Genomic DNA, 14209 nt, shown 5'->3' with positions numbered 1-14209 from the left:
TGTGACAATTGACTCCTTACAGCCGTTTGTTGAATCGCTGCTTGGAAAATGGTGACCAATCAATTTGGGATTACTTTACAAATAAACCTCTGTTCACTGCCCCGCCCTTCACTAATGCCACCTATTGCAGGGGAAACATTGAGGATATCTTTGATTTGTATTTAAAAGAAAGGAGACAAAAAACAGAAAACCAAGATCAGAAAAAAGTGCAAGCTGTATTTGGCAAATTATACAAAAACATCTGTTAACATAAAAATAAGAAACCAGCTAAATATTCCATCTTCAGTAGTATTTACAAACTGTTAGCATATTTTCTTTGGTATTTCGTTTTTCCTGAGGGTGTCTACCTTCAGAGTGAAAGGTGTGAAAACCAGGGATGGTTTCCAGGCAATGGATTATTTCAGCCTCTCAATTAGTCTTGGCTAAATCTGCCTCTTGCAGATTTTTCCCATTAACGCCCTATAAACTATTTGTCACTCCTTACTTTCCTCTCACGCAGTCCGTTTCCGAATGTTTTGTGCTGTTAAAAATGCACTCCAATAATAATTCATAACCTTCACAATTCATGTGTTGATGTAAAAACATTTCCTTTCCAGCAGACTTTAAATGTTTCTTATGAGGAAGAAGCAGCAGTCCACTGACAGGATGATGCCTCTTTTTTGGCAGCTAAGTGTTTATAGTTTGACGTCTCTTAACATTCTCACTGAAGCTACATGTTGAGTACCACATGGCAGATTCTGTTAAGGTCACCGGAGGTCGTCCAGGTCACGTTCCGTCTAGCGTGAATCCTCCCCGGCCGCGGCCTCTCCTGGTGGGAACAGCAGTTTCCTGAGGATGGGCGCGTAGAAGGGACCAAAGACGGTTCGGTTGAAGTGGACGATTCGCCCAAAGGCCGTTCCCAGCTCGGCGAGCTCAGCACTAACCAGCCTGAGGGCGGGGACAAGCTCTGGACTCCTTTTAGCGGGGCCGCCCTGCAGCATGGCCTGGAGGAAGCCCTGTACTCTTTCTCCTACATTTGATCCAGAGGGAGGGAGGGGAAGAAGTCAGCTCTCTGCAGCAGCACACATTCAAATTTAAAGGCATGTGGACGTAGGTGACCCTCACCAAAGATTACAGATTATTATGCATGTTTCTCCCGTTGAGGGAAAACCGATAAGTTGCACAGATCCAAATATACGAGGCTTCTGAATTAAACTGAAATTCTAAGCATTGAGGTTTTCTTTTTTTAAAATCGCACTGAAATGTTTGACTTTTCTAAACCATATCTTGAACAAAATGTGAAAACCACCAACAAAAGAAATGGCATGGTATTTTCCCTGTTGGATTACTGGATTGATTCACAGAAAATGAATCTGTTGCAACTATTTTGATCAACTATAGTGATGGTAAAACTAACTGTTGCTTCAATGTGATAATGTGCTGCTTTTCTCTGTCACGTGATAATAAACTGAATATCTTTGGGTTTTGAACTAACAGTATCCAGCAATAAATTCCATAGATTGTGAACAGATTTGGTATTTTTCTATTTGTGCTTCCAAACAACTAATCAAGTCACGAAAATGAAACCTGAAGATGTCAAATTGGCCTCTAGGAAATTTTCACAAGCAAATTAAACAGTTTCAAGACAAAAAAAAAGGAATGAGCAAAAGAGAGTTGAAACACAGCCACCAATATCCAGCGATAAGTACTTGTGTCCTGACCTATGAGTGTGCGAACAGGGTTGTTGTGTTTCCACAGGTCAGATATTTGTCCCCTCAGCAGATCCTGATTGTCCCGAGGCAGCGCTGCTCCTCCCAGGCCGCTCAGAGCTTCTTTCACCTGCTGCACTGCTGTCTCCCCGAGGCCCAGCAGCGCCCCCCTCAGGTCAGCGTCCCTGCAGCATCAGACAGCAACATTAAGCACGTCACCAGTAGCCTAGCTGTGTCTCAGTCCCCATTCATATGAGTAATCAGATACAACAAATAAAAGGTTAATGAAGACGATGATTAGGGGAGGGTTAGGGTTAGTTTCACATTTTAGGGCAGCTTGGACCAGAGCGTGTACAGACCTTGGATGTCGCATGCTGCTGTTCCACATTTCTGCACTAATCATGACGTGAACAGATAGAATGAGGTTAGCTGGATCCATTCTGACAAGCTAGTTGCCTCCTGTCACCTCCATTGGTTTCCTTCTCATACACTACCTGTTCCCTTTGACAGCGGGTACATGCATCACCACATCCTCCTCTTACCTGGTGTGACTGCCCTCCAGCAGGGCAGTGACGGACCGCCTGAGTTTGCCTACAAACCCCTGCAGGGAAAAAACGGCGCTCCCACACTGAGCCTGGATCAGCAGCAGCACGGCCGCCTCCAGGACCAGCACCTGGAGCTGCTGGCCCAGGGCGTCCAGGCGGGCCCGGTCCATCAGCACGGTCTGTGTGGAGGGCAGGATCAGGGTCACACGTTTAATCACTTGGGCTTTTCAGCATAAATACTGTGTCCAGACTGGATTTGGGTTTTGCGTATGCAAAGCTGCGTTGGATATTAGGCTTTACAGGGGTCATAAGGAACACAGAAGGATTGTAGAAATTCAGGTAGTTGCAAGTAAACAAACAAACAAACAAAAAAAATCCCCAAAATTATGATTTGTGGTGAAAAAAAAAGCTATAACACTAAACAATAAGAGTTTTTGAAAGCTACTTAGCTCAAACTGATGGATAAAGACAGAAAAGATGGATAAATAGTCATAAATGGAGCTACAAACACTGGTTTGGTAAAACACATTGATACAGAGGATAAATGGTTGGAACTGTTAAAAATGGCCTGATGGATAAATGAGTGAATCGTTTTCAGCCACTTCACAGTTCAATGAATTAACATTATTGTAAGCAACAATGTCCGCTTTTATAAAAACGGATTTTGGCGAACAGGCTGTCTCAGAATCCGTTCAGATGAATTTGAAACACGACGGGTGATGTTGATGAAGGCGTACTTGATTCAGTCTGACAGGTCTGTGTGGGTGCGTTGAGTTGAATCACCGTGCTACAACACTACATGAGCTCTAATGTGTTGTCACATGCTGTAATATGCAGCAGGGTGAGGAGGAGTGTATGGGGAGACTGAACATTCCCCAATAATCAATAAAATATTACTGGAATGGAAGGTGTGGTGTGATGTCATGTTGCAGGCAGTGGCTGACCTCGGGATATTTCTGGTCCTGCAGATCCCAGTGTAGCAGATGTATGTAGGCCCGGTGAAGGACAGTGGTGGCGCTGACAGCATCTTGGCTGTCGATGCTGGGAGAATCAGGCCGAGCGCTGATGGCCGACGCCTCTTCTGACGCTGCTGACTTGAGCCAAGCGATGGTGTTATCCAGGGAAGCTGATGGAAAAGGGAACATTACAGAGATGCACAATGATTTAAATACATTTAATTTAAATACCATTGATCCACAGGCTGCTTTTTGTGATGCAGGTGTAAATAAAGTATCGTCACATTTCCTTCTGAAATTATACAAATTATTATATTTTATGCCAACATGCCTAAATTTCTCTTATTTCAGGTCTTCAAATGTGAAAATTTGTATGACTTGAAGTTTGACGATTTCTGACATTTTACAGAACAAATCAGTGATAATCAAGTATGAATACGACATTTGGAATTTTTGAAAAAAATACATTTGATGCAGCTGTACTGAATGATGAATGAAGGAGGACATCATCAAGAACACGAGTGATTCTCTTTCTCATTTTGTCCCCAGAGGACAAATTCAGAGTTGATGGCTTTGACCCTCAGATAATGACTGACTGAAACACTGAGATGAACTTGGACAGAATACCTGAGCCAAAGTGCCAGTTCATCTCCCAGTCTATGAAGGGATGAGAGATTTATTAAACTGACCAAGAATCATAAATCCAACATCCAACACAATGGCCGTCTGTCTGTGACTGACACTGTAGCAGCCATGTGAGAGATTTAAAAACACTCAGGCGACGTCCCTCACACTCACCTGGCTGCTTGTCCAGAATCTGCTGGAACTTGGCCCTCTCGTACTGCACGGCCTGCTGCAGGAGATAAGGTCTAAAGTTGTGGATGGTGAAGTTGACCATGTCAGTATTCATCAACCCAAGGATACGAAAGATCTCCCTGTGAAAGTAAAGGTCATCTTTGTGTTAAAGTTAGACTTCATCAAAAAACCATAAACTGTAAGTTAAGCAAACTTTATAATACATGTTTGAAACAGACGTTGCTCTGCAGAGGAGAGGACAGAATAAATAGAGAACGTTGATTGTGTGTGAGAAAGTGTAAAGTAACTGGACAAGCTGTCCATTATGCCTGACGTTTAGCATTTCCTTGAAATATCCAACTCTACATCAGAATAACAAGCCAACTAAAATGTATTTAATGTTATTTAAGCACATGTGCAAGTTGAAAACTCTGCTGCCTCAGACTGTGAAATGCACCAAACAGGGGTTATTAGATGACAGAGGTCTGGCCAGGCGTCATCCTGCTGCTCACCGGAGAAGCTCCACGGGGTCCTTGAGATCTCTCAGTGCTCTGACCTCTGGATCACGGACCGGTGCACACAAAGCTGCCATGGTACTGATGATGTAACCTGCCCGCTTGTGGAGGTCCAGAACTCCGTGATCGACCTCCTGCTGGATCAGCTCCATGTCCAAGACCTCATCCATCTGAGATCGCAGTCTCACTTGGCCGGGCAGCAGCAGGGACTGAAGCATCTAATAGAAAACATGAAAGCTGCATTAAGTGTAGTTTATATGCAGCAAATGCTCTGTGTGTCCTTTTATGTGTCTGTGTGAGCTAAATTATTTTATTCCACATGTACATTTTATACGATATTCAGTCTCAATTTAACCTTGGAAAATATTTTCACAACAGTAGTTCACATGTTTATGCTTCCTCACATTTGATATTCAGTCACTAAATTCAACAAGTGAAGCAGACAATGTGGCAGAAGTACAAAAACGCATTTTCTTTTGTGTTCTATCTGAACTGTTCACAACAACAGATCAAGCAAAAGCGGTCAAATAATTAGTATATTTATATTCTTGACTTAGCTGGAAAATAAACATGAAATCTGAGGGAACTGTTGATCTTTAGGTTCTGATATGGCCTGATTTTTTCCTGCAATGTTAAATAATCAATAACTAAAATATTACATTGTTTCAGCTCTAGGTTTGAGCTTCATATTATAGAAATAACAAAGTTGCCAGCTTGTGTCCAGTGTGATCAACAATATCATATAAATATGATAAATATAATACAAATATTTGAATTCAGTGCTTTTGCTTCTGACTTACACTCTTGACGTCCTGCAGCAGAACGACCGCAGGATTGTAATTTGGGGGTTCACTGTTGAGGTGCTCGCGAAGACTGTCCCAAAATGCCTGATGAACAATCTCTATCGCTTTGCCCTCCAAACTACAGTGAGGGAGAGGGTAGAAAAACCAGCAATTCATTAGCTAAACAAGAATAACCAATTTCCCTCCCGTTGTGTTGGAAAGTTTTTCTTGCCTGCCTGTGGGGGGGCTCCTCGGTTTCAAGCAGAAGTCTGTGTTCATCACTATCTCGTGCGCGAGGCTCAGGTTGGAAACACAACTTTCCAGCTCCATCAGGCTGGATAATGAGGCGGTGGGTGGGCTCCCTGACACCACAGACAGGACACACACACCCACAGATAAGTGAAGCTGCCACTGTGCTAACAATTCAATCACTGACACTCCCTGGATGGGCCTGAAAACAATAACAGCTATGACGACGCTCCATACCTGAAGGAGAGTCAGGTTTTTCCAGACAGGGAAGGTCGGTGGGGGAATCATCAGCTCCCTTGTCTCCCTGATCAGCCATTTCAGCAGCAGTCTAAACATTAAAATTACATCACAACTAGTTAACACATCCAATGACCGGGGAACAATGTCTGCCATTTGATATTTCATTCATCATTTTAGCAATTCCTAAATAAGTATGCCATGGTTGCAGTGTCTATATATTATTATATTTTTTTACATTTTGAGGTGATAATTTTCAGGGAGACAAAACATTTGAAGGACTTTGTTGTCTTTGTTCTGGATAATTGTGATGTCCTTTTCTTATCTAACATTTAAAAAAACAAAACAGACAGATGGATCGATCCAGAAAATAACCAGCACCTGAATCCACAATAGAGAGAAAAAGCAAACAAACAATTTAGCCTTCGAGAAAATAGTTTCAAACAACTAAGTCGACCTAAAATGCTCTTTGACATTTAAAGCATGAGTAATAATAACCTGAAGACATTTATCATGTATCATTAAACACAGTCTGAGGATTCAGGATTCATTAATCAATCAATTGCTTAGACATTATTTTAGAAGAACTGCGAAATGTGATACCTCCGTTTCCTCCATCTAAAATACTATAAGTTTATTTAAACCTTTCTGTCGATGATGTGGGAAAAAAAAATCCCAATAAAATGTGATTTTTAGATATTTCCTCCACTTCTGCTATTTGTAATGGAGAACAACACAAACACTTCACACAGAGGACAGGAAGAAGCTGCAAACGGAGCTGGAATGAAAATATTCCATTTCTTACAGGTTCGAATTACCTGTGGTGGGGGTGGTGGTTGTTGTGGTTGTGGTTGTGGTTGTTGTTGTTGTTGTTGTTGTTGTTGTTGTTGTTGTTGAACAAACCGGAAGACTGAGAGCGAAGCTGTCAAGTTCAACGCCAACGTTCCGTTCTGCAGTTTAAATTCCACGCGCAGTGACGTCATCAACGGTCGCGTTCAAACCCGGCTAAACCATTCGGGTCGATATAGGGGGAGGAAAAAAAAATCAATGTCACGAGAGCAGTAAAAAGGGGCGGGGGGGGTATAACCACAGACTGCTGTCTTCTCTTCTGTTGTCTTTTTTATACCATCTGATTTTTGTACATTTTCACACACATGGAGTTAAAGTTTATCATCTTTCCTGTTCTCGTGGTTCCTTCCATTCTTGAATCAAAATAGTGGGCGTGTCCGACAGGAAGTCAGACACGCCCCCCTCGTTGTATTGCAGAGCTCACCTGTCCGGACTCCTCCGCCCTGAAAAAATAAAAACAAAATAAAACAAAACAAAACTTCCTCCTGTATTTTCCGGCCCGTTGTGTCAGATATAATGTGTGAACATCTGGAAATGTCCTGTTCATTGACCTGAATGTGTGCATGGTGAGCAAATCTATCAGGTTTCTATAAAAATCTTAGAGAAACTTAAATGTTTTGTTTTTGTTTTTTTTTCTTGGTATTCATTTATACAAAGGTTTGCACCATCTGAATATTTATTTATATATTTTTGAAGTTCTGTTCTGATCATTCATATAGTCTTATTTAATCTGTCTCTAAATGTTATCGTATCGCTACACTTAAAAAAAAAAAATAAATAAAAATCTGTTTGGTGGTTTGCTTTATTTCCCTGTGAGGGTTCAGTCCTTTGAGTATTTTTAGTTCTGAATTGACAATCACTGATTATTGTTGCTGTTTTTCTGTCATCAAAAAATGCCAGAACATTTAATGGCTCTTGTTTTTCACATTTAACAATCTCTTTTTTGACCCAAGAACAGTCAGCTATCATTAGATTTTATATGATTGGTTACCCTTGAATAATGTCTAAGAGGCTGCTTAGATATATCAAAAATAAAAAATACACAAGTTGAGCAGTAGATATAAAAAGAAAAGCCCACTAATAAATACTTCCTGTAGAATGACACCCCCCATAAACTTAAGAGTCATCAGAGGAGATGAGGTGAGGATACAGCTGTTGCAAAAACAATTAAAACTCCCAAGACAGAGCTGTACTGCAAATTACTTATAATTGCAAAATGTTGTGTAACAAACCGTTTTGATAAATACAAGCATTTAACAAAGCATAATCTAAAAAAGTTAACCTTCCATCACAGCCACAAAACACAAATAGATATGATCATATAAACATTAAAAAACAACTCTCAGGCCATGATATTTATATATTTGCATATTTCAAAATATTGAACACCATTAAATTTCTGTTTTAAAATAAAAGGGATAACTTAAAAAAAAAAGTCAGTTTCATACTAAATTACAGTCTTTTTCCTCACTTTCAGCTGCTATGTACATATAAACGAATGCTGTTATCACTTTGTGTCTCATAAGATTAAAGCCAATGAAAAAGAAAATAAGTGCCAAAAGCAAGGCTGTGCAGAAAGCAGCATACCCAAATTGTTCCTTGGATAATTTAGCATCCTATGAAACTGAGACAAGAAATCAATGTCACATTTTCGTAAGTCATTCTGAAGACAAAAAACAAAACAAAAAAAATAAACAAAACAAGATTTGTAAGCATTCTAAATCTGCAGGAGAAAAGTGGCAAGCTCCTCATGAGAGGAAAATCAATGTCATGAGAGCAGCTGCTTTGACGGTTTGTCTGCATTCAAGCTTTGTATTCCAGAGCCGTGAGAGCCCTATTGTGAGAAAAGGCAAAGGACGATCTACTGAATAAAAATGAACAAATTAATGAATGCAACTGCCTGTTCCCAGCAACAGTCATTTCTCTCATTTAGACATTAACAAAACTGTACAAATAACATGTCTAATAATATAATAATAAATTCAGACTTCACTCGTGTGTCTTAATACGTCAGTTCAGCAACGACTGCGTTGCAGCACAATCCAACCCAGTCACAGCTGAGCAGGTAGTACACTTTGGCACTGCTTGTTCGTTGAGCCTCATGTTCTCCACTGAACTGAACCGCCTAATTTACACCCGCTGTTATCACACAATCAGTGTTTACATGTGCTACCTGGTTAATGGCGATTGATAAAGGCCTCTTGGCCACTTGCAACCACATCTACAATTAATATGTGCTCTTGTTATGTTAATTGTTCACATCATGATGAAATCTTTCAATTTAAAATAGGTACAGGACGAGGCATGTGAAAGCAAATTTGCTGTGTGAGCTCTGCTCACTTTTCCTTTTCAGAAGAAGAAGGTGATCTCTGTAGCTTTGTAACAGATAGCTTGAGATAACAAGGACAAACTTGGTTAGGTAGTCTTTCACCCTGCTCAACTCTGGGTTAACATAAACCCTGAACATCCTTTGCTGTCTGTTTTCCCCCTCAGCTCTCTTTGAACCTGTCTTAAGATCTGATCACAATGCGAACCAGACCGGCTCAAATTCTAGTCTGGTTAAATGAGTGTGATTGCAATGTGGTCTTCATTCATGTGCACCTGCATTTTCACAGGTTTCTTCTCCACATCAAAGATCCGGATACAGCTCATATGCTTGAAAACTGGCCATTCGGCCACATCAATTAAAGTTATTCCCTCATTTAATGTAAGAATCCAGATTTGGGAATTTGGCATAGCTCACATTGTGCTTCTGATTTCATTGTTCCCAACTGAAAAAGACCCATTTAGTGCTTGTGAACACAGGCTAAGAACTTTGATATCACTCTGCAGGCCTGTGTGATTCAAACGCTACTCCACTGGTAACACCAGTCTCAGTCCTGGCAGCCAAAGTTTCAAGTCACATTGAGCTGATGCAGGTGAGTACTAGCAGTTTGTGAGGTCAAGTCCAGCTGAAATGAGATTCTGTAACAAAGAAACCTGTCTAATGGAGAGGAGTCATGGTCACAGTGCTGTCAGTGCTACAAAGATGCATCCTTTGCCCTGTGCCAAGGTTTTACGTACCACTCACTTTTTCATACACCCACGCATGCACGCGCACAAATGCACTCAGATGCACTAGATCAATGCACGTATACACCCCTGCTATGAGTCCTTCAGCATTTTGATGCGCGCAAAGATCTTGAGTGCAGGTCCCAGTTTAATGTTCATGGTGCTCATGAGGTGGTCCTCCTTTAACAGGAGCAATGCCTGTCCATCAATCTCCTGAGACCGAAACTCGTCCGCGATCTCCTGACAACCTGCGTAAACAACAGAGGAAGAGTGCAAGTTGCAGTTAATCATTGTAAAACAAAATTAATAAGCAAAATGGGGCTGTAAAGCTGGTTGTTTCTCTAATGAAAGCTTTACGACTCGGCTTCCAGGGCCTCCGTTTACTCCACTGACCTGGGAGCGAACGAATAAACTCATAAACTTCTTCCACATTCCACTTGGCAGGGTCGTTGGGTAAGAAGCGCTGACAGAGTGAAGGGCCATCTCTCCCAGCGCAGCCCTCTTGGTCCGAGGCCCGGCTCGGTTGCCTATGGATGGGGACCTGAGTTGGGGCCGGAGCAGGAACCAGGGGGCCGGAGCTGGCTGCTGACAGGGGAGATGGTGGCTCCTCGTAGCTGGACATATCTGAACACGGGCTGGACTCCTCCTGACTGGGCTGTGAGGGATGTGGTGAGGATATGGAGCCGCCCTGAGTCTGCGGTGAAGGGGACAACTTCTGAAAAGGGAAACATTCCAGTATGGCATCAAGGCTCAGCTTTTGAGAAATTAAGGATTCCTTATTAAAACACTGCGGGTACATTTGTCGCAGCAAGGACTGAAGGGGTAATATGTGAGATTTATGCTACAATGACTTCAAATGACTGTAATCTACCCACAGGAAGTTGATAGAGGTGTTGGATCAATACCAAAGCCTGAACAATTACCTTGTCTAAACACGAGCCAAAAGCACCCCCCCACAGAGACAAAGATGGTGTGTGAGTCAAAGAAATTTAGTTATAAATCTTGAGATATTTCATAGTTATTATTTATCTTGAAATACTGAAGCCTTTAATGACGCAAAGCTATATTAAGTGTTTCAGGAAGTATGTAGGTGCACTATGCGTAACGTAAATTGTCTACATAGCATATGCAGGGAGCAGAAAATCTCGACTAATTATTTCCCATTTTTGGTGGTAACCGATAAAGGCTGACAGGGATCGCAGACAACTTAATGACTCTTTAAAAACAGAGGGAGACAATCAGGCACCAACAGAAATAATGCTTTAATTCATTAAGAAGCATGCAGTGTGAAATGTGGAGGATATAAAATCTGCAGTGTAGGCAGTATGTGATGGGTTATGAGCCATTGATGATGAAGTTTTCACACAAAGTGTGTGTGTGTGTGTTTGCTCGGATGCATACCTGCTTCTTAGCTTCTATACTGGAGCGACCCTGGGATCTTCTACGCCAGCGATTTGTTGGTTTACTCCTCTCCGGACGGAAAAGGCCTATCCGCTTAGTACAGCCCACATTGTACCTGTTCACATAGAAGCATTAAAATATATTCAATTCTCAGAGGACCAGCTAATTGTAAAGCAATGTTTGTTTGTTTGTTTTTTTTTTTTTCTTTTGACTTACCGCTTTGCACAAACTACAGAGCAGAATCTTTTAGAGCCCTTGAAGGTGTACGCAAAGTCGACCCAGCCGCAGTATTCGCACGTCAGCTTCGGTTCTTGCTCTTTTTCTGAGTGAGGGTGAACAACATAAACACGACACACGCTACAGTAAATGCACTGTAAATGTCCACTGGTCAACTTCTGATATACATCATGTACAGCATTACGCAGCCAAAAAGAAATATCTTGTATTTAAAACAAGGCTTTGGGGTTTTCTGTTTAGCCTTATCGATTCATAATGACAATGTAACATGCTTGAAGTTTATGCCTATTTACCACATCCTGCATGTGGTTGTTCTGTCATGTCACAGCAGCAGCGCATCCTCAGTGTGAAAACAAAGTGTAAATGATGACTTTGCAAACCCTGCAGTTAGCTAATCTGATCAAACATTTACTGAATATACACTTTATTAGATACAACTGTGAAATCTAATGCAACACACCACAACAATTTGGTGGAACTAACAACAAAGAAAAACTACAACAAATTAATAGGTCTAATTTCACATTTTTATTTTTTGCAGTTTTGCTGCAGCTCTGTTGTTGTCTGACACAGACTGGTATCTAAATATTACTGACAGACATAGCAGGTTGGAAGAGGAAAATAATAGACTCAAGCACCTTCAGGAGTACCCAACCTACGGTACATGCCTCACCTGGCTGATTCATGTCCTCCGGCTCAGAGTCGCTGTTTGCCGCATTGCTGACTGGAGTCTTGTCAGGGTCTGAGGAGAGCTGATGATCGAGCTTCTTTGGGCTGTCGATAAGAATAGGTAGACGCTCCACCTGATGTCAGGTAGAAAACATTTACAAATTAGTTTGGCAATTTGTTGCATAGAGACTATTGAAAAACTGTTTTGATCATCAACTAAACATGAACTGACTGTCTTGGCCTCTACGACAAACAAGATCTCTCAGTTTGGGACTTATGTCGTGACGAACAAAGATATTTTGGGATATCCCCTTGGGTGAACCATTAGATGGATGAGTAATGTCCCCCTGTAGCTGCAATGTGTTAATGATATGGTTTTAAAACACTTTCAGTCATCATTAGTCTTAGTCTGTTGTTTTTACTATATTCTGAGGGATTTATACGGCTAAATAACCCCAAAACTATTTCCACATGAAGCATTGTAATTTTTTCTGTTTTAATACATTTTTAACATTTGAAATTGTGGAAAAAAGAAGCAATATTTGGATCAAGCAGACGTCTAGATGGGATGTTTCAGAAATTTCATAAAATAGACAGCAGCAATAACTAATGGCTTAAAGCCTTTATTGAAAGTTATTGTGACTTAGTGAATATGACCTGGAAATGAGAGGCATTATTTGTGCTTATGCATGTAGACACAGACAGAATTTACATCAACTGTCCAGTAGGAGGCAGTGAGAACAAAGTCTAGAACTCACAATAATCATTTAATGCCCTCACAAAATAATGAGTTTAATGTTTTTGCATTTTAGCTGCAAATAAAGAGCCGTTGATAGGAATGCCAACAACAGGCAGGCACTCTGTTACCCTGTAGAATCAATGTAAGATATAACATAATATTTAAGGGAGATCAGTGCTTTGATGCTCCGAGAAACACAAGACAACAATGTGGCTCATTATACATCTCCATCCATCCGTATTCTCTCACAGCTCGATAGGCCATCCTCACTATAATTAATGACTCAAACACAAACTGTGTCACTATTAGTAGTAACAGAGGGCTTGTGCATGTCAGCTGACAGCTCCCTGCAGGCATGTGCACTGGAGAGTGCGGTGGCTGAGGGTTGTTTTTCACTTTTCTCTCCTGGTAAATCTGACATCAGGCACTTACACAGACTGGAAACGGCTCCGCTCCCTCCTGGATGACAAAGCCTTCAATAACATGTGTGAGGACCTGGGGCTTCACGATGGCCTGGGGGGGTTTGTTCTCCCCGTTCTGCGGCGTGCTGCCCGTCACGCTGGGCGCCTCGCTCTCATTTCCTGAGGTCATGGCTGGGGGTGGAGTCCCAGGTGTAGCACTCTGCCTCTTGGTTGAGACCCCTCCTGACCAAGAAATAAATACAGTAGCACTCAGTTAATAAACTACAAAGGAACTGCACTTTGTGAAAATCTTGAAATCCTGTTTCCAATTTGAATGAAATTAAACTACTTATCAATTCAGCAACTGCTACACATCTCAAATCAAACATATGATGAGTTCTTTACCATGTAATAATATTTTTTTTTTGTCTCATCTTTTCAAACATGAACATTTGGTGCTTTCTTTGTTTCACACTAATCAATCAGCAGAGTGATAAAACCATTACTAGTTGCTGTTGTTAATCACAGTAAACAATCCTATTAGAAACCAAAAACATGAAGGAAGTTAATCTTTTTTTTTTTTTTTGTCATCTGAATATTCAAATCACAAATTCAATCCCTACAATGAAACCCGATTAAATGTCTATGAACTTTAAAGGAAACTCTTAAATCAATGCTGCTTCATTTGGATTAATCTGATAGGAGATCAATAGTCAGCTGAAAGTCTAAAAACAGACGACACATTTCGACTTGACCTCCGGGCAGCAAACACTTCCCTTCATCAGTCCCAACATCACAACAAGGTCTGCTCTCGGTATCAACAAAGCGAAAGTAAACATCCAGCCGCCGCCATGCTTTGTTTAATCCCTAACAGCCCCGGTTCGCCTCGCGCTCTGCACTTCTCTTACCGCGCCAACTTCCGCTCGGCTTCAGACGCAAAACATGTGCGGTTCAGTTTTGTGTTTGCGGCTGCAGCGATCACACGACAAACGGAGTCCGAGCTGCTGCTGCTGTTGTTGTTGCTGTTGTTGTTGTTGTTGTTGTTGTTGTTGTTTGTGCCTGACGGACTTTGGGCTGCAGAGCCGCTTCAGACCC

At 41.4% G+C, this 14209-nt stretch overlaps 2 protein-coding genes across 3 annotated transcripts in view; both read right to left on the bottom strand.

The window, feature by feature from the left end:
- Positions 1-196: 196 nt before the first annotated feature.
- LOC115043135 (T-complex protein 11 homolog) lies at positions 197-6710 on the bottom strand. The gene is made up of 10 exons (XM_029501325.1): positions 6586-6710; positions 5768-5858; positions 5514-5643; positions 5300-5420; positions 4497-4717; positions 3988-4124; positions 3178-3359; positions 2231-2412; positions 1701-1873; positions 197-1009 (listed from the first exon to the last, which is right to left on the bottom strand). Exons 2-10 carry the CDS (start codon positions 5844-5846, stop codon positions 777-779), a joined length of 1458 nt encoding a protein of 485 aa, XP_029357185.1. The 5' UTR covers positions 5847-5858; positions 6586-6710; the 3' UTR covers positions 197-776.
- A 1094-nt stretch (positions 6711-7804) lies between these two features.
- The window catches only part of phc2b (polyhomeotic homolog 2b (Drosophila)), a 30811-nt gene continuing 24406 nt past the window's right edge, over positions 7805-14209 (bottom strand). The window contains exons 10-15 of one of the 2 annotated variants that reach the window (XM_029503196.1): positions 13146-13357; positions 11979-12108; positions 11285-11390; positions 11069-11183; positions 10061-10382; positions 7805-9915 (exon numbers count right to left, since the gene is read on the bottom strand). In XM_029503196.1, coding sequence (XP_029359056.1) covers positions 9761-9915; positions 10061-10382; positions 11069-11183; positions 11285-11390; positions 11979-12108; positions 13146-13357 — 1040 coding nt within the window. In that variant the 3' untranslated portion in view covers positions 7805-9760. The remainder of the gene's footprint in view (positions 9916-10060; positions 10383-11068; positions 11184-11284; positions 11391-11978; positions 12109-13145; positions 13358-14209) is intronic. The other variant, XM_029503197.1, reaches the window with a different exon arrangement.

Source organism: Echeneis naucrates, chromosome 5 (genome assembly GCF_900963305.1).
Source record: "Echeneis naucrates chromosome 5, fEcheNa1.1, whole genome shotgun sequence".
NCBI lineage: Eukaryota > Metazoa > Chordata > Actinopteri > Carangiformes > Echeneidae > Echeneis > Echeneis naucrates.
This window is presented reverse-complemented; position numbering and strand designations above follow the sequence as displayed.